The 25,229-nt window shown below is 56.5% G+C and overlaps 1 protein-coding gene and 1 non-coding gene across 2 annotated transcripts; both read right to left on the reverse strand.

Annotated features, from left to right (window-relative positions):
• Positions 1-2,056: 2,056 nt before the first annotated feature.
• On the reverse strand, positions 2,057-25,104 carry VASH1 (vasohibin 1). The gene is made up of 7 exons (XM_005889624.2): positions 23,488-25,104; positions 15,548-15,636; positions 14,109-14,165; positions 12,460-12,534; positions 9,404-9,785; positions 7,446-7,558; positions 2,057-6,269 (listed from the first exon to the last, which is right to left on the reverse strand). Exons 1-7 carry the CDS (start codon positions 23,788-23,790, stop codon positions 6,197-6,199), a joined length of 1,092 nt encoding a protein of 363 aa, XP_005889686.1. The 5' UTR covers positions 23,791-25,104; the 3' UTR covers positions 2,057-6,196.
• Positions 6,792-6,863, reverse strand: TRNAC-GCA (transfer RNA cysteine (anticodon GCA)). The gene has a single exon. It is a non-coding gene; the product is annotated as a tRNA-Cys (tRNA).
• Positions 25,105-25,229: the final 125 nt, after the last annotated feature.

Below are 25,229 nucleotides of genomic sequence, written 5' to 3' on the forward strand. Positions count from 1 at the left end.
GGGGGGTGGGGGGGTGGGGTGGGGTTGTTTCTTGATTGGTTACTTAAGGCAAAGCGTGGCTTACCTCCCCCTGGCGGGGAGCAGGCAGGGGCCTACCTCCTCTAGTTCCCTCCCCCCCGACTGCTCCCTATGTTTAGGGAGAGAGCTGCCCCGAGGCCCTACACTTCCACACTCTTCCCCCTGCACCTCTCCCATCATTTCTCTCCCCAACAAACCGGCCTGGTAGGGTGAGCTTTCCCGGGTTAGGAGGCTATGACCTTAAGGTACCTCAACTGGAAAATTGCCTTCTGCCCCACCCTCGTCAGTTACCATGCCCATAAGGCCGGAGTCCTCACACAGCTAGCGTGGAGGCTCCACACTTAACATCCTTCCAGGTCTTGTCTTTCCCACAACCAAGTCCTTTCTGGCTGGGGACTGGAAGGACCGCACATCCCCATGTGGGCTGCTCAGGGTGCGGTCCCCTCAGGCCAGCTGAGGTGGCCCGTCTCCACCACCTGCCAGGCCTCAGCGGGCCCCTCATCCCTTGGCAAACATGGTAAGTGTTACCAGGCGGCCCGCATGTGGGACGGTCGACTTGGGCTTTGGTGTGACCAGCACCCTGTCACCACTGCCCTCCGCAGTCGTGGTCAGGATCCTTGTCAGATCTTGGCAAACGGGGGTGCAGAGCTTCAATCTCTTCATGTCCAGGGCTCTGAGAAGTGCCACCTGCCTTCAGAGGTCCAACCCACGATAGTCATGTGCCTAAATTAGGCAGGCACGTGCTGCGAGCTTGAAGCAAAGGGAGCAGCAGGAAATGTGGCCATCCACCCAGTAGGCTGGCTTCTGGTCCTCTCGGGAGCCTGTGACGGCACTCAGCTCTGCGTCAGTTCCAAGAAAGTGGCCGTGCGGTATCCACGGTGAGCCTGGCTGACTTGTGACCAACTCAGCCCAGCACTTAACTCAGCCCCTTTATGTATGAGAGCAGTCCAGGGGCCCACGGTATATGAGCCCGCATCACTGAAACCCACCTACAAGGCCCTTTACCAGCTGGACTTGAATATGTACATTTCACACACTGCCTTTTGTGTGAAGGGGGTATAAGCCCAGTTATTTACAAACTCTGGTTACCTTTATTGAAAGGCTCGTTTTTTGGTATCATTTAAGCTGGATTTAAATGATCCTGTAAATAACTGCCTCTTTTTAATGGTGTACAGTCCAAGCCCTTCATGGATCCCAACAGACCACCTCTCCTCTTCCCAGTGGCCACGCCTCACCACAACGCTCCTGAAAGTGAGGGAGTCTTGCTGTGCTAGGGCTTTCTGGGGATTGGCTGGGATAAGAAGTAGGAAATACGCTCCCTTCTCCTAAGCCTAGGGTTTCCTTTCAAGCTGAACGAAAGGAGAGCAGAGAAGTAGGGAGCAAGGGTTACAGGGGAAAAGATGCCTCTGGGCAGGTCAGCTTGCAATTGTTTGGACTTGCCTTAAAGCCTGGGAAGAGGTCCAGGGCTGGACGGACAATGCAGAGGAAGAAGGGGTAACGGGTAGAACCAGGGGTGTTTTCCAAGCTGTGTCTTTAACCTCCATAGGTTCTGCACTGGCGACCGTGGTGAGAAGGGACTTGAGATCCCCGTTGCTATGGTTTTCTGAAATAGCCTCCTCTCCCAGGAGAACACCCAGCCTTCCTCCTCCTTCCTTCCTGGTGGATGGCTGGGGACTAGGAGAGGACAAGCTGGGCTCTGGAATGCGCCTGGGGCCTCCAGGGGGGCGGAACTGGCTGTTTGAAGGAGAAAGGGCTTCTTTTACAGTCAGCAGGAAAGATCTCCCAGACAAGTAAAAAGGGCCAAGTGGCTTCAGCAGGCTGAGGGGTGTGACAGTCTGGGACCCCAGAAGTTTATCATGACTGCCGGGGCTGCGAGGTGTCCTGATGACTGGTTTGGGGCTCCCCTCAACCTCTGATCAGGTTCTACCCCCAACCCCCACCCCATCCCCCCAGAGCTGCCGTGGCTGACAGTGGGAGGTGGGGCGGCTGCAGCCCCAGCTCCTGGAGGGAAGAAGACAAGGCTTACAGCCCACACAGCTGAGCTGGGGGGAGACTTTATTCTTTTCAAGGAAAAAGTGAGAACAGGAATGAGACGAAGTGTAAAAGGGGAAGGAGGGGGCAATACTGATACGAGAACAACAAGTCCAGTACAACACGGCAGCCAGCTGACACCATCACCAAGCCCCAGGCCAAGCACACCCGATCTCTCCTCTCATCAGACTTGGAAGAAAACGGGAAACTTGGGACTCTGGAGCACCAAGATGGGGTGGGGGTAGGGGGGTGGGGTCAATACCGACAGACTTGCAGCTAGCACCTGGCCAGCCCTGCCTGGTCTGGGTCAGACCTCCCCTCCTACCCCACGCACCCCTCTTTAGGGCACACCTCCCTGCCCTTCCCTGGTTTCTCAGTGGGACGAGGGAGGTGGGGAGTTCAGCACAGCGGGACTCTGGCACTCAGAACACAGTCCATAGGCTAGGCCCCCAGCTCACACTTTCCTTGTACTTCGAGGCCAGAGGGTGGGCCTGGGGGAAGCCAACAAAGCTAAGCTGAAAACCACCCAGGCAAGGGACCCAGGCACACAGGCCTCTGGGCACACTCCTGGTCAGAAGGAGACCCAGTCCTTGGGCCAGGAAGTCAAGTCCAAGTTGGAAGCGGCGGGGAGGGGAGGATGCTGTGAGATGACCCAGGGTCAGCAACCAGATGTGGCCAAACTCGGGCTCTCCCTGCAGCTAGGCTGGCCCTAGGCTTCGTCATGACACCTAGGGGTGGGAGGTGCAGCTCTCCGTACCTGGCCACGCTCAGGAAGGATGGGGTGGCTGCTGAGCGGGGCCAGGGGATGGTGACTCTGCTGAGGCCACGGGAGGGAGAGGACCCGCAGGTGTGAGTGGGTGGGACACGGCTAGAAACCCAGGTTCCCAGTGTTCTGACCTGGCAGGCCGCACAGGGTACAGGCAGCCCGGCCTTGGGGAGCAGTCACTATCCGGCTGAGCCAGCCCACCTTCATCACACAGCTTTCTCTGACCTCCCCTGACCCCTCCCCAGCCAGAAGCCCCGACCCCCAGGGACAGAGGAGCCCACACCGAGTGCTGGGAGGCAGCCCTGAGTCTGGAGGAGCCGGGCCTGGTCTCTCATGGGAAGTGAGATGAGGTGATGCTGACGATGGTGACTAAGGCCCCAAGTCCCTGCACCCTGCCTCCCCAGAAACTCTGCAGCCAGGCCGGCCCCGCGCGGAGCAGAGCCTGTGTAAACACGCCCAGGAGGGGAGGAGGGCTTGCTACATATATTTGAAATGTGTTAAAAAATAAATTAAAAAAGCACCGCTGTATCCCGTGGGTGTCCACAGGCCCGAGGTCTCAGCGAGGAAATGGGGAGGTGCTAGGGGCTTCTTGGTGGGGGCGTCGGCTCCCTCCCCCGGCAGACAGCAGCTGGGGCTGGGGCTGCATTCTGCTTCCTTCTCCCCAAGGGGCTCGGGAGGGAGACGGGGGACCAGAGCACCCCATTGGGTACCCGTGCCAGGAGCAGCTCTCCCCCACATCCCTGACCCCAGCACCCCCTCTCACGTCTCACCCTCAAGCTCTGTGGTTCACCTGCCTGGTGGACATCACAAGGCACCTGCCTCCACACCCACAAAAGGCCCTGTTTTCAGCCTCATGCCTCCCAAATGGATCCATCTCTGTCCCAGGTGAAGGTGTGAACGTGGGGCCCCCCCTCCTGAAAACTAGGATGGGATGGGAGGCTGAGTTGGGGTTCACAGTGGCCCCCAGACTGCTCTGGCCGTGATGTAGCCCAGCAGGCTGCTTAGGCACCTTGCCAAGGGTCCACTGAGCCAGGAGGAACCCAAGGGAGTGAGCAGCCGGCTTCTCTGCCTGGCCTGACTCTGGGCCAAGATCTGCTGGTCTGAAGAGCTGCCAGCTCGGTGCCTCTCCTGGTGGGCACCCGCGTCAGCAGACGCATCCTGTCTCCATCTCTCCCTTTCTTGGCTCCTCAGGCCTCATCCATCTCCCCAGCAGACTGAGAACAGCACTGTTTTTATTCCACTCCACCCCTCTTCCCTGGTGGCTCAGACGGTAAAGCGTCTGCCTACAATGCGGGAGACCTGGGTTTGATCCCTGGGTCGGGAAGATCTGGAGAAGGATAATGGCCTCCCACTCCAATATTCTTGCCTGGAAAATCCCACCCATGGAGGAGCCTGGCAGGCTACAGTCCATGGGGTTGCAATGAGTTGGACACGACTGAGTGTCTCTGGTCTGCAGGGAGAGTCGGGTGGGAAGGAGGCAGCTGCTCATCTGGGAGCAGCCGCTGTGGCGAGGATGCTGCCCTCGGATGTCCAGCCTGCTCTGGGACACCTAGAACTTCCATCCCTTCCATCTCCACGCCAACTCAGTGCATCCATCTCCCCAGCCCAAGCTCTTACTACTCTCTTTAAGATTACAGACAGTCATTCTTTTTCGGGTTGGGCTTTTAAATTTTCTGAGTTGATTGCCACCATTTAAAAATCTGCATATTTCACATAAAAATTCAGAATTCTGCAATGAAAAAACATCTGGTCATCTGGTATGCAGGGCCTGCCTTTAGATCCGCTGAGCACCAGCGGCTGAGGCTGGCCTTCTTTAGTTGGCCACAGTCCCCACCCAGCCCTGCAGCCCTCCTTCAATCAGCTGCTCGGCCCTGGGGGAATCTGAGTTCACAACTCTGGGCTTTTCCTCTTTCAGAGCTCAGTCAGGCCCTCAGTTCCTAGGCAACCTTATTGACAGTTGCGTCTCAGTATTAAGAAACCTTAATGGTCATCTCTTCCAGTTATCCTCCCGTAACCTAAATCCGGTCTATAGCTTTCTAGATGACAAGCAACCATCTAATCTTTGCTTGAATATCTCCAGCAAAGGGGAACTCACTACTCCCCGTGGTTCTAAACTCTCCCTCACCTTCTTTTCTCACTTACAACCCCCAGTTCTTGGGCTCTGCCTCTCCCCAGTGGCCACACTGCACCCTTTGCCTTCCACCTCTGCTGTTGCTTGAGCCTCCAGAACCTTCCTCCAGTTCCGCCAACTTGTCTCCACAACTTCTCCCTTGCCCTCCAGGCAGATGGTGCAGACTCCAGCAGCTCAGGCCCTTCCCTAAGGAGCTGCCTCATGCCCCAGGCCGGATCATCACTGGGCCCTCCACACCTAACCCAGGCTGCTAAACAGGGAGCGGGGGCTGGGATACAGGCCTCCGTGGCCAGGTCATCATTTCCCTAGCAAGGGCTGAGGTAACAGGAAGCGGGAGCAGTCCCTGGGGGCCTCCCGACCCAGGCCTGAGGGTCCCACCCCGTCCTCAGCCATGGTTTGTGGACCCACCAGGTCTGTTCAGATCCCCACAGGCACGCTGAGCCCAGTGCTTCTTCTCTGGGCCACCGGCCAAGCCCGGCCCCTCTGCAGGGAGGCCCCAGCTGCAGCAACAAGCAGAGCTGGGCTGAACAAGGGGGCCAAGGAGGGGTCTGGGAACTCTTTCCCCCAGCGGCTCTCTCCCGGGCTTTCGTCCAGCGCATCCCAGCACTAGGCGCTGCCACTGGGCAGTGTCCACCCACGTAGCATTGTCCATGGGGCTCCAAGGGCCCTCCTGGGTCACACACTCTGGCTCTTGGGGCACACGGGGCCTGTGCTAAGCTCCCGATATGGACCATGCAGACCTTTCTCGGGGTGCTTCCTACCCTGCTTTCCTTTCCCTGGGTCATGATGCTGCCAGGGCAGACAGGACTGGAGAAACATCGCTCCCCTGTCATGCCACGGCCCGAGCGGAGCTGGGAGGTTTCCCATGGGGAGGATGGACCCAAACCCCAGACACACGGGCAGGGGTACCAGCCAGAGCCGGCAACCCCTCCTCACCCAGCCCCACGACACTTAGAATCTTCTAAGCACTGGCTTTCCGGCCCCTGGCCAGATCCACTAGTTTTTAAGTTTTTTTTCCCCAATACTTTAAATTTCAGGTCATCAAGTTAAAACCTCAGAATTCAACTCTTCACTGCCTCTTGGTCCACAGGTAGAGGGCCTAGCCCAGCAGAGGGACAGCAGCTTGGGAAGCTGAGCTGGGACACACTCGCCCCGTCATCAGCCCCGCGTTCCCCAGGACCGAGGCTGGTCTGGCTGGAGGATGCTGGTCCCCAGGGAAGTGGGTGAGGCAGGGGGCGCTGCCACCCGCCTTATACCCGGATCTGGTACCCATTGAGGTCTGGCATGGCTTTGGGCTCTGAAGGCTTCTTCTCACCGGAAGGCCTGCAGGGAGGGGAGAAGAGAGGAAGGGGAAAGGGTGAGCAGCCTCTCCGGGAGGTGGGAGAGCAGGGAGCCAGGGTGGCTGCCCCCCAACTCCCACCTCCCCATTCTCCAAGGTGTCCCAAATGCAGCAGGAAGGGTCCCCGAGGAAGTGCGTTTCTGGAAACCCCCAACCCCCCTTGCGAGCCTGAGTGTGGGCCCCACACTCTCTCAGGAGCTACTGCTCTTCACTGAGGTCAGCGACTCTGGCTGCAGTTAAGTGATAAAGTAACAGTGAATCCCTGTGAGGGACCCTGTGTTCTCTCTGACAGCCTCCCAGGTCAAAGTGAAGGAGGCTGGCTATGGGAGGCAGCGAGGTGCCCCTGACACCAGAGAGGTGTCTCCAGAAAAGTGAAAAAGTAAAGTCGCTCAGTGGTGTCCAACTCTTTGCGACCCCATGGATTGTAGTGCACCAGGCTCCTCTGTCCATGGGATTCTCCAGGTAAGAATACTGGAGTGGGTTGCCATCTCCTTCTCCAGGGGATCTTCCCGACCCAGGGATCGAACCTGGGTCTCCTGCATTGCAGGCAGACGCTTTACCATCTGAGCCACCAGGGAACCCCATATAACCTGGAGGTGTCTCCAGAATGACCTTTAAAGCAAGAGCCACACTGACACAGAGGAGACAAATCTGACGAGGCCGCTGGGTGCTTTATCCGAATGCTTCTGCCGGCCGGTTACAGGCAAAACCCAGACTCTCATGGGGCAAAGGTTACGCTCAAAGCCACCAACTGGCTGCCATCTGAGGTTAAAACCTTTTCCAGCGATATTCCTGGAAGAGCTCACTGTTGGCTGGGCCCCACCCTTCTACCATCCCTCCCCCAGAGCCTATTCTGCAGCTCTGCAGTTGTGGCCTCGGACCTTCCCCCGTCGGCCTCCTGCTGGGCACCAGGGTGCCCACACAGGGTAACCAGTGGGCCAGAGATGTCCTTCTCCCTGGAGAAACGGGACTTCATTGTAGCTGTTTCAACATATGAACAAACCCACCCTTCCAGTGGGGGCGACAAAGAGAAGGGTGGGAATGCGAAGAGCTTGAGGGGAGGTCAGAGGGAGGGGAAGATGAGCGGAAAGGATGAAGCCTTTTTCTGCACCTTCCCCCCACCCCCAACTCCTCCAGGAAAGGGGAAACCCAGGGCTCACCGCCTTTCGCTGCGGCTGTTCCTGCGGTGGGGGCTGGACTGGCCCCGCTGTGGGGAGGACACATCCTTCTTCCGGTCCTTGGTGGGAGACGGAGGGCCGGTCCCTTTGCCGATCTGGGTGGGGAGGAAGACACACAGACTTGCTCCAGGACCGCCCCAGAGTCTGTCCTGTCCTGACAGAGCCACAAGCCCCAAAGCTGCTCTGGGCAGAGCCCAGGAAGCCTCAAGCCCTGCTCTGCCCTGTCTCGGGGTCTTCCTGAACCTGTTTCCCAGGCGCTAAAGTGGCCAGGGCCTTGGGGGTTCCACAGCAGGGCAGCCCAAACTCCATGAGCCCCTGAAACAGCATGGACGTGGACAGCAGTGACTGGGGAGGGTTCATGGTGGCCCCCGAGAAAAGGGGCATTTACTCAGGCCGGGCAGAGGGGCCAGCCGGAGAAGCAGCCCGTGTCTGAGCTTGGGGCTGGGAGCCTACAAGACCCACAGGTGACACTGGTTATCTCCAGTTAATCAGAAGCTCAGACTAGTGGCTATACCTCTGATGAAGGGGAATAAAGGAGGTGGGTGGAGCAAGTGAACTTAGGCGACACAGTCCCTTTGAGCTGAATTTTCAAAATGTGGGGTATACAGGACAGGTGCTGGAGAGGGGTGCAAATAACATGGGAAGTCTTAAGCACCAAACAGATTGGGAAACACAGCACTCGAAGTTAGGTAATGCTGGCTCCAGCTCTAGATCCAACCTGCTCCCCTGAAGGTGGGGTGACACTTGGGCAGCTGAGCACCCAGACTTCCACAGGGAGGGACAGGGGGGAGGACCAGCTCAGGAGGGGAGGAGGGCAGCCCCCGAAAGCAGCAGGGTCACCTGCAGCTGCCCTGGGGAAGGAAGGCACCGAAGCTGTCACCCCAAGGTCTTGGTCTGGGGACTGGCGGGGCAGGGCGGCCGGGACTCCTGAAAGCACCTGCGACGTGCCGGGGTTCCCCATCTGGAGACTGAGCCACAGGCCCATCTGCCGCCCACAGGCTGCAAGCAAGTCTCTGGGCTCCCTGCACCTCAGTGTCCCCCCCTGCCTGCTGCGGCCCTCCTGCAGTCTTGGGGAGCAGCAATGGGCGTGAAACTGCCACTGTCACGGCTATGGCCCCAGGCTGCCCGGAGAGGCAGAGCGCAGAGCTGCAGAGACTGGGCAAAGGGGAGGGGCCAGCAGGCCCCACGGAAGGCACCCCCAAGTACAGGGGGACAAACATCTCAGCAGCTCAGCCCACTATTTTGGGTCCAGCAGCTCCCCCTCATGACCCCTGCTCACTGTGGCTGGGCAAGAGGGAGAAGGAGCCGTCCCTCCTTGTCTCCCCAGAGTCTGACCCGCTTCTCTTTTCTGACTTTCCCCCTGGGGCTGGGGGTCAAGAGTCGGGATGACAGGGGTGATGGAAGCTACTGCCCAGCCCACACTATACCACTCCCTCCAGACAGGCCATGACTCCCCACCAGCCTTGACTCGCAGCCCTTCCACCTGGATGGCAGCACCCCTACCCAGGCCCAAGCCCAGCTCCCCTGCAGCCCAAACAGAGCCTCCCCAGGGCTGCCCACCTGAGGTGGCTGTCTCATCAGCAATGACCTTTGAGCGAAGCCCAGAAACTTCCTACCCTCACCTCCCCAACTCCTGGCTCCACCTCCTCCCAAGAAGATGGGGGTGGGGATGGTGGGTTGGGAAGATGGGGGAGGAAGGGGGGACTTCCCTGGAAGAGTGAGCCTCTAGGAAGCGGCATCTCCACCTCTGCCCTTCCTCCCCACCCCTGCCCTTCTACCCTCAGCCCTACATTTCCATTGACCCCCTACCCCTTCCATCCCCACGCCTGCCCTTCTGCCCTCACCCTTGCCCTTCCACCACCACCACCCCCCACCCCTGCCCTTCCACCTCCACCCCTGCCCAGGCCCTGGGTGCCCCGGGCAGGGCAGTGCGCACGCACCTTGAGCCGCATGTCGCGGGCATGCCGCTCCAGCTCCTTGCGGAAGTCCTCGCGGCCCAGCCTCTCCACGTCCAGGACCGAGTGCTTCCACTCGATCTGCTCCACGCTGTGCGGGTCGTGGGACACGCACTGGCCCAGCTTCACCTTCTTCAGCACGTGCCAGCAGCGGCCGTAGGCGGCCTCGTAGTCCAGCACGAGCTCGCTGAGCGTGCGAAAGGCCGGCGGCTTGTACATCAGGTCCTCGCGCCGGCTCATGCCCAGCGCCCCATAGCGACCCCCGAAGTTCACCCCCAGCACGATGTGGCGGAAGTAGTTCCCTGAGAAGTAGGTCTTGAAGCTGATGGGGAAGCGTTCCAGGGTGGGCATGCTGTTGGTGAGGTAACTGGCCGCGCCGCCGCAGCTAAGGAAACGGCTAGAAGCAGGAGCGGGGCTGGGCGACCCCATCCCACCTACCCCACCCGGGAGAGGCTGTGTGAGCCGCCCCAGAGCCCAGCTCTCCAGTGCGGACCCCAGCTCCCCAGCACGGACGGTGGGTGTTGCTCATCCACATCCTGTCATCAGACTTGGGCCCTGCATACAGTAGGCACTCAGTGAACTCAATCTCTATGGGTCAGGGTGCTCAGTGATTACCGGCTGCTGCCATGACGTCAAGCAGCCCTCACCAAGTAACAGTGAGTAGGGCACCTCGAAATGCCGGGCCTTCCAGAGTGGTGGGGTGAAGGAAGGGTGAGACAGGCCCTCCGTCCACCAGCCTGTCTGTCTCCCCCTCACCTCCCTCCTCCCCTCTGTCGCACACACAGCCCTCTTCACCCCTGCCCTCCCTCTCACACGTGCTGATACACACGTGTGCATCACAGATGCACAGACAACCCTGTTCTTTTCTCTCACCGCCCCTACCCCTCCATGCGTAGATACTGTGCCTGCTGCTCTTCTGATAAAACCAAGGCTGCCAGCAGCCTGGGGGGCCGTCAGCTGTCCACTCCAACCTCCACGGAGGACTGTCTACACCAGCTCTTTTCTCTGGCTGCTCCTCGGGCCCTGCTGGCTCCTTCTCAGGCTTGGCTGGGACCCCTGACCTCCCTTCCTAAAGCAAGTCTGCTCTAATATTCCCCATGGCACATCACCACAATCTGTGATTATTTTTCTTATTTCTTGGTTTACTTGCTTATTTTTTGTCTCCCTAGCTAGAACGTAAACTTTTGAGAATGGGGACCACCTTGTCTGTCATTTATTTTTATTTTTTGCTGTATCTCTGGGGCCCAGCACAGACATGGCACATGACAGGCACTCAAAACTCTTTTTTGAACAAACGGGGAGAATGAGATGAACAGGATAAAAGCTTGGTGTACAGACCAGGTCGACACTGTGTCCAGTGTCCAGTGTGCTCCTGGTCGTTTAACTGTATTAACAAATTTGTGGGATGGCATTGCCATTGTCCCCTCTGCAGAGGAGGACTCCGAGGCTCAGAGGTGCTAAGGAACTTGCTTGAGGCCACAGTGAGGATAGCAGAGCTAGGATTCAGGTCCAGGTTGGCCTGAGCCTGCAGTCTGCATGCAGTCACTGCCATGCTCACCAGGCCTGACTCCTTGCAAGCAAATGACTGGGAACACAGATGAGCCAGGTGCAGACTCTGAGTGCAGTGAGGATGAGACCAGGAACAGACTTAGTTCAGAGCGTCCCTTGTGTTCAGGAGGGGGCCGTGGCAGTTCTATGGGGACAGCAGGGTGGTGTCCTGTCCAGATGGGGGGCTACTCCTATTTTCCTCCTGCCCACAAGCCAGCAGATAACCCCTGGAAGGCCTCTGGGACCATGTGATCCCATCTGGACCAGCTTCTCTGTGTGCTCATGGGGAGGGGAGCAGGGTCTCCCTCCTACAAGGGGGTGGGAACCTCCACTTTGGAGCGTGGTCCTGAAGGAGAAGCAAATGTGGGGTGGTGAAGGAGGCGCTGGCAGCGGCTTGGAGTCCTTGGGCTGGCCTCACACTCATCCCAGCAGAGAACCCTTTGGACAGGGCAATGCTGGTGGGTCTCTCTGGGCAGCAAAGGACTGCCACAGAGGGATTAGCCCTCAGGGAGGAGGACTGGGGCCACCCCTGCACTCTCTTTGTACAGGTTAGGCAGGTATGTCTATGGGAGTGGGGAGTACCCCCTCTGATCCCCCACAGAGAAGCTGTGCTCCTGGCCTGTGAGCGTTGTCTTCTCCCTGACCCATCTGAGCAAACGATTCCTCCCTGTTCCATTAGGCACCTGCCCCCTCACCCTGCTGGGCACAGAGCCCAGTGCCTACTCCAGGAGTGGTAGATGGAATATTTACAAGCCTTGATAGGTACAGGGAAGAGTGTGGGGTGGGAAAAGATGAGTCAAGACTGGCCTTGAATTGGTAAAACTGAGTGATGGGCACATGGGCTGCACTATGTTAATTTATGCTTATATGAGGTTAAAATTTTCTGTAATTAAACAAGGTAGGATTCAGGCAGGAACCACTTACGACAGAGAAATGGCCACATGCCAGTCTCCTAACTTTGCTTTAACTGGGGATATTGGGTGCCCCCTCTAGGGGCCTCATCTGTCCTACCTAACTACTCTGGTGATCCAGCTATAGGTCCAGTTCTACCCTTTGGGTGGGGGAGAGACTGAGAAACCCTTTTTATTATTTTTTTAATATGCAGATTTACATTTAAAGATCAGGGGATGTCCACCATCTCCACAGATCCACATGTCTTGGAAATGCCAACAGTTGGGCATCCAACCTGCTTCTCCCGGATTCTTTGGTTCTTGGAAATAGCACAGCAGCCTTATGAGACCATGAGCCGTGATTTGTGGTTTGGAGAACAGGGTCACTGTGTCCACTGCTCAAAAAAAAAAAGCTGCCCAGTAAGCCTTGGAAGTTAGCAACTGAGGTGCAAGAGACTGAGCCCCCCTCAAACTCCTTCACTTTGGGGCCAAGTTCGTGACTTCTGGGAAAGGGAGCTGGGAGGGCCCTTCCAGAGGAGGAAGATGGCCCTGGAGGTGTGAGTAGCTGGCCACCCCCTCCCAGACCTCTCAGAGGAAGGATACATTCCCAGGATCACCGCTTCCAGGCATTTGATTGGCAGAGCCTCTTTGGTCATTTCCTTGGCCAGGTCCATCAGCCTGGGGGGTTGGAAGGCAGAGTCATTAGGACAGAGGCTCCAGTCCCCTCTGGTGAAGGAGCATTGGGAGGTAGACTAGATGGACAAAGACTCCCCTGCCTTCCAAGCTGCCGCAGCTCAAGCCCAGCACCTCCCCCTCACATCCTTCCTGAGCCTAAGGGGTCAGAGAAGAGACAACCACTGAAGATAAGGAAAGAGGCCCTTCCCCTTTCCCTTCTGTCCTTCCATTTCCTTCTTCCTTCAGAGTCCTGCTGCAGAGTCCTCTGGAGGGGAGGGTGGTTGGGGGTGGCGTGCAGTGGTAGGCAGGTCTTTGAAAGCCACTGGGCTGGGGGCCTCCTGTAAAGATGGTGTTTGGGGAGTGCATGGGATAGCATGCCAAAGAGGCCGGAGACCTTGGCACTGATCTTGTTTCTTCTGGAGCACAGTGGACACCCGATGGAACTGTGACTTCTCTGAAGAGCCTTTGATTGTTGTAACTGCTCCTCCATGGCTAGCCAGCTCCCTGGAGCCTGGACATGGGGTCTCAGGGAATTAGCTGCCCAGTGACTCCCCCATCTGCTCTTGAACTTGGAATTCAGGCCACTTTAAAACAGACTTATCTCTGAAGCCTGGTTCCTCCCTCCTCACCAAATGCTGCCCCCTGGCCCTGGGAATACAGCCTGGCCACTGGCTTTGCAGGGCAGGGTGTCAGACTCCTCCATCCCATGAGGCTGGAGCTGGGCCTGCACACTCAGCAGGCACAGGACAACAAGAGCAAAGCTTTGGGGTGAGGAAGGCTGCTCTCCCCCCGAGGGCTTAGAGAAGGGGTAATTAAGTAATTTAGCTAATAAACCATCTAAAGCATTTTTCATAAGGAAGTGATCATGGATTGATTATATGTGGGGCAAGATGTAAAATTCATATTCATCATAAAAGCACAGGGTTTTAAACCTGTAGACAGCTTTGGGCTGAGCCCCCAGGCCCACCTGTGGTATTCACTCTCCACTCCACTCTGCCCTAAGGGTTTCCATGGGGGTGAATCCAGCCAGGGGTCTACACCTGGGGGGCAGAATGGGAAGTGAGACATGCAGTGTTCTCCCCAGTAGGGTCCCTGCAGCTCAATCACTGGGCCTTGTACCAAATGCCCAGAATCAAGTCCAGAAGGTAACTGGGGGTGATGCCAGGGAACAGAGAGAAGGGGGAAGACCCTCTCCTGTGAGGCCGACCTCTCCTAAAAGGAAGATAAGGGTCACACACAGACATCCACTTGGGACCATCCTCTGTCATCACCAAGGCAAGCAGGTGGTCTGCCATCACCCTCTTGGCTCAGAATGGATACTGGGGTTCTCCCTCCTGGCTCAGCATGGATATTGGGGTTCCTTTTCCTCAAGGGAGCCCTGGCTGCCCATCTTGGCTAGAATCCCCTCTTTAGGACGTCCTAAGGGGAGTCCCACGGTGGTACCTGCTTTGCTGGTGGGCTCTCCTGGGAAGACTCTCTGCCTGCCTGATAAGCTTCCACCCACAGGTGACAGAGGGGCCCCAACCAGACCAGGGTCTGTGACCTGGTGCAGAGGGACCTGTGCTCCCCACACTTACCCTGTCAGAGGTCTGCTCTTCTTAATTTCAAAGAACTGTGTCCCTGTGTGATTGTACCTGCGGGTGCTGGTTAAGGGCTCTCTGGCTTGATCTGGAAGAGGCGTGTCCCTCTGCCCCCATCCGGACCCCGGGGGTCCAGCACTCCTCGGGGGTGCAGGCCGGGTAAAGACCCCACAGAGGATGCTCAGGGTGTGATCGTCTGAAGGGACAGGAGGGCACAGCACGCTGCTGGCTCCTTCCCCCACAGGGCCCCTCTCTGTCCTCACTCATCCTCTGTTCCCAGCTTTCCTCTCCAGGAAGGAAGCCAGGCAGAAGGCAGCCATTGGCCAGGGCCGGGAGACAAGCCTGAGCCCTGGACAGCTCTCAGCAGTACTTTATGTTCCAATTGGTGAGAAACAGCACACACGGACAGGAGAAGGCTGGGGTGGGATTCCTGTGCGGCTCTGTTGCTGGGTGCTGCTCCCAAGCTAACCGGCCCCTCTCCAGGCCACCAGTCCCCATCTCTGCCCCTTGCTCTCTCCCCCCAAATTGGGCTGGACCCAGTTTTCAGTAACCAGTCTGACTATTCTTCTGCTTAGGACCCATGCCTGGCCCTTAGGGGTCCTGCCATCTTGGACAGAATCAGCAGCGAGGAGGGTCAGAGGGAGCCAGGTGGAAGAGCTCCAGGCAGGGCCCAGGGCTGGAGAGGCCCAGCTCAGAGACACCGGGGAATCCCAGGCTTGGGGGCGTCCCAAGGCTCTTCCCCTGCTGGGCAGCTGGCCTTCTGCCAGGGAGGAAAAAGGCGCAGAACTAGGGGATACGTCCAAGATGTGGAAGCTGTCTCCTGGAGCATAAAAGTCCTTTTTCTCCTCCATCTACCTGCTGCTGCTAAGTCGCTTCAGTCACGTCCAACTGTGTGTGACCCCATAGACGGCAGCCCACCAGGCTCCCCCGTCCCTGGGATTCTCCAGTCAAGAACACTGGAGTGGGTTGCCATTGCCTTCTCCAACATCTACCTGCTACCTCCCCCCAACACACACCCTTTCCCCCAACACATACTTCTTTTAGACCAGTTTTTAAACAGCCCCAAGGGAGCTTCCCCCTTCTCTCTCTCTGCTGGCACCAGAGGGTCAGCAGAGGAGGTCTGGGCCAGTGGACCTGGACTAGGCTTCCACGAGCAGGTCACTCAGGACACCCTGACCCCATCACACGGAGGAGGACGCAGGAAGCAGGGAGGCCAGAGCAGGTGTGGCATTCATCAGACAAACCCGCTCCGATACCCGGGAGGACATGCGCTGTGCGCACGACTCCGGGGGTTCAGAGATGCCGTGTGAGTGGCACCCCCTGGAGTCGTGGGGTGCAGCTGCTTGGCCCAGTGCCCTCCGGCCCTGTCTGGAAACAAGCCCCAGCTGGCTCTGGACCAGCCGGATGGCGGCCGTGACTCTGACCACGGAGGATACTGCAGCTCCCTGATGTAGCGCTGCACTGCTTCCAGGCGCTCAGGGACGGGCGTGGAGGGCTGGAACGTAGGCACACTCGGTATGGGGATCTGGGCACGGAGAGAGAAAGCTCTGGTCACGGAGGGAGGCTTACCCTGGAGCTTCCAGCCCGCTGGACACCCAGATTAGCCCCCAGAGAAGCCACGTCCCAAGGAGGAGCTCCCCGCTCCCTCCTTCGCTGAGCTTCTCTCCCCCCCAACCCCCACCCTCCCATTGGCCACTCCTCACCCTCCTAGCCCTTGACGGCATTTCTGATCTGGAGTTTATGTCGATATTCCAATTTTATGCTTCTTTCATAATTTTAGAAAAAAACACAGGCTGACTGCTTAGAATTTTACATTTCATGAACTTCAAGGTGTCCCCAGGAATGTTGATCTTGAAGTTAAGTTCATTTGGGTTTGGGGTTCAACTCTGGTTCAAAGTCCAGTTGACCAGGTGTCCCTGTGCCTGGTGAGCACACCCTCAGCAGGTGGTGTCGCCCCACTGCATTTTGTATCAGAGCACAATGGCCAGGCCTTCCTGCTCCCCTGGGAGAAAGAAGGACGTGCAGGGGGAGAATGTGGTTTGGGACAGACTTGCCGGGGACTAGCCTCTTTGGAAGCGTTCCATGGAGGCAGCAGGAGCCCTGGCTCTCCTGTCTTGCCAGTGCCACACCTACAGCAGCATGGCTAACCGGGCATCTGGACAGTCCTCCTCACCGGATTAGACTCTCCAGAGTTTGGCCAGACATGGGGAGAAGGGGCTGTCACGGGGAGAGTGGGGGTGTGGTGGGGAGGGGTGGGTGAGGACTGGGAACCCTCAGCCTGGGCTGCCCAGGTGCTGGCAGTCAGGCTAGGCTCTGTGGCCTCCTGGAGTTGTCCCTCGGCAACCCTGCAGTTGTCAGAAAAGCAGCCACATCTGGGTGTGTGTCCCCAGGCCACCCGCTCCGGCCTGGGGAGCCTGAAGGCTGGCAGTTTGCTGCAACAAGTCAAGTGTGGCTCAGAAGCCAAGGGAAGCACCCACCAGGTCCTTGGGGTTACAGGTCGGGCTTTCCTGGGTAGAGAGGAACCAGCTTTCCAGGTCCATGGCCCAGCCCCCTGGGGTCCCCCTTGGCTCCCAGCACTGGCAGCTCTGAGGTGGCCTCAGGGCTCCTCACATGACGAGGCCCCACCCTGCCACCCTTAGGCCTCAGCCTACTCCCCAGCAGGTGGGGGCTGCTGAGCGCATCCATCTGTACAGGGAGGGAAGGGCCAGGTCCAGCGGGAGCCCATGGCGGGGCTGGGCTGAGGGATGCGCTCCCTATGGGGCGGTGCGGGCACAGCCTCTCAAGTAAGGTGGCCGGGGATCTGACACGAAGGAAGTGAAACACCAGTGATTCCTGATGGCACCACAGCCTCTGACAGGCACCTACTTGCCCCAAAGGGCCAAGGCGCAAGGGAGAAAGCCCTGCCCAGGAGACGACTCTGCATGAACTTCTTCCCCAGCCCTGCCGGCCCCCTCCTTCCGGTCTGGGCAGTCCCCAGCCGCTGACACCTCGGTCTGGAGGCAGCTACTTCCCCTTTCACACCCCCCTAGTTCAGTTCAGTTCAGTCGCTCAGTTGTGTCCAGCTCTTTCTGACCCCATGGACTGCAGAATGCTAGGCCTCCTTGCCCATCACCAACTCCCGGAGTTTACTCAAACTCATGTCTGTTGAGTCGGTGATGCCACCCAACCATCTCATACCTGCTGCCCCCTTCTCCTCCTGCCTTCAATCTTTCCTACCATCAGGGTCTTTTCAAATGAGTCAGTTCTTTGCATCAGGTGGCCAAAGTATTGACGTTTCAGCTTCTGCATCAGTCCTTCCAATGAATATTCAGGACTGATTTCCTTTAGGATGGACTGGTTGGATCTCCTTGCAGTCCAAGGGACTCTCAAGAATCTTCTCCAACACCACAGTTCAAAAGCATCAATTGTTCAGCGCTCAGCTTTCTTTATAGCCCAACTCTCACATCCATACATGACCACTGGAAAAACCATAGCCTTGACTAGACAGACCTTTGTTGGCAAAGGTCTGGCAAAGTAATGCTACTGCTGCCCAAACTGTGGCCACTGCTTAAAATCAGCAGGGGGATAACAGCCCCAGATGGGGAGTGCTCTGTCTTCCTGCCCGGCCACCATGTACAAGACAGGCTCCAGAACTCTCTGAGGGCCTGGCTGGACTCCTTGGGTCAAGGATACAGGGTGGGAGAGCTATCAGAGGAATGACGGAACCATTTACTATAAACGGCACAGCACCTGGCTTTTTCAGGTGGAAGGTCCCAGGCAAGTCATCTCCACTTCCCATGAGGGCATTTAGTGACTTCTAGGAGCTTGGGGTAGAGACTGTAAGTACACCCTCCCCCGAGACATTTCAAACAAGGAGGGCTCTGTAGTCCAAGAATCCTTTGAGCAAGCTTGCACAAGCCAACCCTGGGCCAGGGCCGGGTGGTACCATGAGGGTATCACCTGCCATCTAGACACAGGACCCAGGAACTAGAGGCTCTGTAAGAACTAAAGGGCTCCAGAAAAAAAGTGTAGAAAGACCCTGGATTCATGAGTAGGGCCTTAAAGGACACCACCACTGTGGCATAGCTGGAGGGAGCTGACGGCTGTGACATGTTAACTCATGTCAACCAACAGGCCAGCATCTTTCTTCTGAATGTTCACAAAAACAAAACAAACAGGTGAGAGTCTGTATATCCAAATAATCAGACCTACTGGAGGGCTGGCAATCCCTCAACCCCCACCCCAAACCAGGAACTCCAGAAATGCTCCCTTGCTGCAGAGCAGTGGGGTTAAGTGGGGTACAGTGGAGGAAAGTGATATTGGCCCAGATCCATCCAGGAATGACTCCTCCTCTACTACCAAGGCCCAGGGTTACCTTGGCTCCAGGAACCCCCTGAAATCCTGAGTCCTATTAAGGAACAGAAAGGAGTCTTGGGGGAGGTCAGGCAGCCTGCAGCTGAGTGTGTGGACAAGAAGCAAGAAATCCTAGAGGCTGACAGACCTGGGCCTAGAACCAGCCCATCGCTGTCTAAATCCCAGCCCTGCAGTTTACCGTCTGGAAGCAAGATCCTTACCGTCTCCATGCCGTGGACACCTCACCTGTAAAGTGGGTGCCAAAACAAAACCAACCTCAGAGCCTAGATGAGACACTGCATAGCCAGGTCTTGGGACAGGGACGGGCACACGGCAGGGACTTGGCTCCTGCCCACTGTCGCTGTTATTCCTGGGCATGTCAGACACTGGTCAGCCCATGAGGACGCTGGCAGTACTGCCTTTTTGAGGGGCGATGTCCAAATTCACCTTCTGCAGGAGCTCAATGTCTAGAGCCGCAGTCAGAAGAACCTGGGCAGCTGGGTCTGGATGCCTGACCACTGGGCTTTTAAAAAGGTGGTGGCAGGGGACTTCCCTGGTGGTCCAGTGGTTAAGAATCCACCTACCGATGCAGGGGATGTGGGTTTGATCCCTGCTCCGGGAACTAAGATCCCACGTGCCGTGGGACAACTAAGCCCACGTGCTGCAATTACTGAAGCCCCTGAGCACTTTAGAGCCCATGTTCTGAAACAAGAGAAGCACTGCAACGAGAAGCCATGCACCGCAACAGGGAGCAGCCCCCACGGGCCGCAACTAGGGAAAAGCCATGTGCCTCAACGAAGACCCAGCACGGCCAAAAATAAATAAATAATAATTAAAATAAAAAAGCTAGAGGCAGCTTGAAACATCAAGGAGACAGTCTTACAAAGGAACACAAATGGCTCCTGGATCTGCGATCCTTTTAGGAACTGTCGCCCGTTAACATACTGGTGTCACCCTTTTAGAGGACATCTCCTCAAAAGTGCCCGTGGGGTGGTCTCTCCAGACTCTATTTGCTGAGTACGTATGACAGCTCACCCACTTCACAGGCTTTATTTCATCAATTCCTCCCAGTGACCCCTCAGAAGTGGGTATTGCGCTTATGCCCATTTTATAGCTGAGGAAACTGAGGCACGAGGAGGTTGCGTTCCTTTCTGGAGACCCAGGATTTCAACACGGTGGATCCAATGTTTTATTACACTACACTGCAGGGACCTCAGACTCAACCACCTGCAGGGGCCGCACTGGTGACATAAACAGGGAAGGTGGACTGAGAGAGCAGGTGGGGGTCTGCGGCCACCTGGGGGAGGGGAACCAGCCCTCAGCCCCAGCTGCCTGCGCCATGTGGGGTCACAGATTCTCTGCTCTCAGATCTTCTCATTTCCTGAAAAAATCTGGATTCTGATGTGAAATCTCCCCATTTTGAATTCTGGCTCACCTGGTCTTTTTAAAACATTATTCTATCCCCCCAACTCTTGGCGGACTACCCAAGTGGTGCTAGTGGCAAAGAACCTGCCTGGAGGAGGGCCTGGCAACCCACCCAGTATTCTTGCCTGGAGAATCCCCATGGACAGAGGAGCCTGGTGGGCCACAGTCTAGAGGGTCACAAAGAGTTGGATACGACTGAAGTGGCTTAGCACAAACTCCTGGTCCCACTACGGTGTAACCTCTGCTGCCTCTGTGTTAGCTTCAGGGCAGGGCCCCTTGGGGTGGGGGTTGGGGCAACCCAGTGCTGGGTCCACGCTGCTGGCACTCTGGGATCAGACCCTGATGCCTCCTGGACATCTCCACTCTGCCCAGACTCTGGGGCCAAGACTCCTGCTCTGGGCCAAGATAGAGGAAACTGCCCCCCCACACTTTTCCTGTGGTTTGAGGAGGCGGATTTGATTTAGGTCATACCTGAATGATCTAGTGGTTTCCCCTACTTTCTTCAATTTAAGCCTGAATTTAGCAACAAGGGGTTCATGATCTGAGCCACAGTCAGCTCCCAGTCTTGTTTTTGCTGACTATATAGAGCTTCTCCAGATGACACCACCCTTCTGGCAGAAAAGCGAAGAAGAACTAAAGAGCCTCTTGATGAAAGTGAAAGAGGAGAGTGAAAAAGTTGGCTTAAAGCTCAACATTCAGAAAACTAAGATCATGGCATCTGGTCCTATCACTTCATGGTAAATAGATGGGGAAACAGTGGAATCAGTGGCTGACTTTATTTTTCAGGGCTCCAAAATCACTGCAGATGGTGACTGCAGCCATGAAATTAAAAGACGCTTGCTCCTTGGAAAAAAGCTATGATGGAACATATTAAAAAGCAGAGACATTACTTTGCCAACAAAGGTCCATCTAGTCAAAGGTATGGTTTTTCCAGTGGTCATGTATGGATGTGAGAGCTGGACTATAAAGAAAGCTGAGCACCAAAGAATTGATGTTTCTGAACTGTGGTGTTGGAGAAGACTCTTGAGAGTCCCTTAGACTGCAAGGAGATCCAACCAGTCCATTCCGAAGGAGATCAGTCCTGAATATTCATTGGAAGGACTGATGCTGAAGCTGAAACTCCAATACTTTGGCCACCTGATTCAAAGAACGGACTCATTGGAAAAGACTCTGATGCTGGGAAAGACTGAAGGCGGGAGAAGGGGATGACAGAGGATGAGATGGTTAGATGGCATCACTGGCTCAATGGACATGAGTTTGAGAAGGCTCTGGGAGTTGGTGATGGACAGGGAGGCCTGGTGTGCTGCAGTCCGTGGGGTCACAAAGAGTCAGACATGACTGAGTGACTGAACTGAACTGACTGAGGAGGGAGAGTTTCAATTCTCTCAATCCTCTCACAAAATCCCTTCCACACTCCTGTCAGTCATGACACCCCCCACAGACAATAGCGTTATTCCCTCATCAGTTTCCTTTCTATGTGTGAAGGTTGAAGATGACGAGATGACATTACAAGACCAGTGGCTAATAAGCTCGTCAATTTTGTTTTTAGTCCCTTGAAGTGGTGACAGTTCTACAGAGGACCATTCACACTCTCCCAGAGCCTGATTTAGACATCAGCAGGATGGCTAGAGAGCCATCTGCTAATCCCTGACTTGCTCATGTGGGAGAAGCATGTGGCTCTGGCTTCACTGGGACAAATGCTGAGTGAGACCTAGCTGCCCCTCCTGATGAAGGGTATGGACAGAGGGAATGAACACCCAGTAATCAGTACCAGTCTGAGGCATTACAGTTTCTTAAATGCTTTAATATAGGGATTCCCTGGTGGTTCAGTGGTTAAGACTCTCCACTCAAAGTGCAAGGGGCCTGGGTTTGATGCCTGGTCAGGGAACTAGATCTCACATGCAGGAATTCAGAGTTTGTATGCCACATTAAGATCCTGCATGTGCAACTGAGACCTGGAACAAATTTTTTTTTTTAATATATTAAAAAAATGCTTTAACACATTTTGTCTCATTTAACTTCACTACAATCAACACCACTCTCAACCTCAGATGAGAAAACTGTGGCTCAAACAGGGGTCTGCTTGAGTTTATAACTAGGCGGGTGATTGGAACAGATGTCCTTATCCTCTGATGCCATACTTCCTTTTCCAGGAATTTATCTCAAGGAAATAATCAGAGCTGCTGCTGCTGCTAAGTCGCTTCAGTCGTGTTCGACTCTTTGCGACCCCATGGACAGCAGCCCACCAGGCTCTTCTGTCCGTGGGATTCTCTAGGCAAGAATACTGGAGTGGGTTGCCATTTCCTTCTCCAATAATCAGAGGTGAGTCCCCAAATTTATGTTGTAGAATGGGCACCACAGTGTTCATTTTAAGAAAAAATTATTGGAAACAATGGCCAACCACAGGGAATTAGTTAATTCTGAATTAGCTCAGAAGGTGATTATGTAGCCATTCAAAATCAAATCATATTCAATTTCCCTTGAAAATATAAGGCAGTAGCTCAACTCTCAACCTGGGGATTGTCTGAATTCAGCTTGTCCCAGAAGATAGTCTCTGATGGTTCTACCAATAACTTAGTAAAAAGAGAACAAAACAGGCCACCTGTTTCCATGTCTAATCCACCTTAACTGCCACTCTCTGGTCCCTTCCTTCTCACCTGGGCAAGTACGCATAAGCATGGGCTCCGACCTCTGTCCAACTGACTTTTCTTAGGGAATTTCAGGTCTCTGCATTTGAGAGAGTATTTCCTTAGTCTTGAACCATAACTTTGGGGGGAAAAAAATCAGGCGTGTTTTTCCACCAAGTACTATAGGGCACAGAATGTTTCAAATACTCTTTCATTCAGCAAATGCTTACAAGTGCCGGTTCTGTGCCAGGCACACAGGAGGCCTTGGGAAGACAAAGATGAATGAGACTGCCTTGGCCCTCATGGTGACACAGCTGAAGGCCAGTCGTCGTGAAAAGTGACTGCACTTCGTTTTTGCCATGCACAGAAAAATGCCTGAACTTTGCCCCTCTCCACGGCCCTCTTCTAACTGCCCTGGAACCTCATGTCCTACGGAGCAGAGGCCCTGGAAACGGAAGACCTGTGGGGAGAGACTCAGCCCTGTCAGTTACTGGCTATGGAGCCCTGAGTTCCTACTTGAGTTTTCAGCTTCCTTGTCTGTAAAAATGGGTCCTCAAACTGCACTTCATGCACAACGCTCTTGGAGAATTCAGCGAAACACATGAAAATATTTACTCAATATCTGAAATCCTGGACCGTCCTCAGTCATTCATTCTCTGCCCACTGCTCTCTGGCTTAGCGAATAAGATGTCAAGGCACCCGTTAGTGTTATTAAGTTTATCTGCTGCTCTGCCCACAACACATGGGCATTTTAAGAGACGGAGGAGGACACTCCTAGAAACAGGGCATGTGGACCTCACAAAACAGCCTCAATGGCAATTAAGTAAAAGTTCTTCTGGACAGGTTCAACCTATCTATATTTTTAACACTTTACCAGTAACTCCCTACCCCAACAGAAAAAGTGGCACTTTGCTCTGGAAGCCCCCAAGTCACTAAAACCTTAGCTCCCCCCCACCCTTTGCCCCCCGCCAAGCCCCAAACAAAGCCCTCACCTTGGGCAGGTCCGTGGCCCCGCGGATCCGCTGAGCCACCTTCTCTCCATCGGGGTGGATCTTGGCCACGTGTTTCCACATCCTTTCCCAGGTGGGCTCGTCCACAGGCAGCCCACCCCGGTTAACAAAGAAGGGGATGCCTCCATCTCGTAGGTCCTCTTCCCCTTCTTCTTCTGGCTCATCATCTCTCTGGGCAGAGGCTCCTTCGCTGGTCTCCAAACGCCGGACCCCAGAGGGGACAGCCGCGGCAGTGGGGGCAGCGCCGGTACTGCCGCCCCCGACAACCTTCTTCCCCCCTGGCATCCCCAAATCCTTGACTGGTGGGTGGGAGGACGTAGCAGCAGGCAGGGGTAAAGAAAAAAAAAGGTGGCTCACAGGAGGCCTCCCACACACCAGCTGCAGAGATAACACATGGCCAAACAGAGCGCAGGGCACCTTTAAGAAACCAGGGCGTGGCTCCGTACAATAAAACACTACTTGATGCGGAGGGGGTAAAAATCAGTGCCTCAAAGTGAAGTGCTGGGCAGAGGGGCTTGGTTGTCCAGGGTGAGCCTTAGAAGCCTGGTTCTTTTTGAAAAACGGGATGTAGAGAATACATCTCAACTTGGCAGCTTTCACCAAAGCACCCCCCACCCCCTTTGAGAGCGAGAACAATACCGGACAGCAGTCTGGGCTGCCCGAGGAGAAAAGCCGGAGGGAAACTGAGGCCAGGCAGCTCAGATCTGCGGCCACGAAAGGGTCGAGGCACGAGTGCCCACGCCGACCGGGCGCCCCAGGTCCCAGTTTTTTGAAGAGCAACAAATTCCTCTACAAAATACCGCACGCTCACACCTGTGCGTGCTCAGAGGTGGGGGGCCGAGGCGACTCCAGGCCGGGAGTCGGCTCCGAGGTCGCGACCCCCCGGATCGCAGGGCGGCGATGGGACGCGATTTCTCGGATGCGACGAGTCTGGGAGCCGAGACTCGCAGCTGGCAGGGGCGCGGGGAGGGGGCGCGCGCCAACGCGCACATTCCACGCCCGCCGCCAACTCCCCGCACAAAGTGGGCTTTGTCTTGGTTTCCTGTCCTCTCGCACCCCCGCCCCGGGCAGGAGCAGTGGAGCCCCCCGGGAAGGGCGCGGCGGGGAGGCGAAGCGGGGAGCGCCCAGGCCCCGCCGGTCCCCAGCCCGGCGCGTATCAGCGGGCGGATGCCGGGCACCCGGCGCCGCGCTGCGCCAGCCGAGCCATCGCGGGGCGCGGGTCCCGGTCCCGGGCCTCAGCTGGGAACGCTCGGGCGGTGCGTAGGGTCACCGAGCGGCGGGTTGCGGCCACAGGGTCGCCGCCCTGGATCGGCTGCAGCATGGGCGGTGGCGCGGCCGCGACGGGCAAAGGATGCTCCGCGGCTGTTCGCTCGGCCTCCCGCGGAACCCCCGCCTCCCCTGGCTAAGGGCTGGAGGCAGGACCGCGGGGCGGGGAGAGCAAGCCTGGAGGCTCGCGCAGCCACGTCCGCGGAGGAAGCCGGAGCCGAGGGGCAAAGCCTCTGGGAGGGCCGGCTACGCTAGTCCCCCGAGAGCAGTTTGCTGCGCGCGCGCGCGGGTCCCCGCGCAGGTCTCGGCTCCGGCGAAGCTTAGGCCAACCGAGCGGGCAGGCGGCGGGGTACTCTGCCGGCCTGCCGCCCACCCGGCTCGACTCTGGCCCGCGCCGCGCATGCGCTCCGTCCCCCCCTTAAAGGGCCAGCGCGTCCCCGCCGGGGCCTCCGCCTCCC

This window comes from Bos mutus, chromosome 10, assembly GCF_027580195.1.
Source record: "Bos mutus isolate GX-2022 chromosome 10, NWIPB_WYAK_1.1, whole genome shotgun sequence".
Classification (NCBI taxonomy): domain Eukaryota; kingdom Metazoa; phylum Chordata; class Mammalia; order Artiodactyla; family Bovidae; genus Bos; species Bos mutus.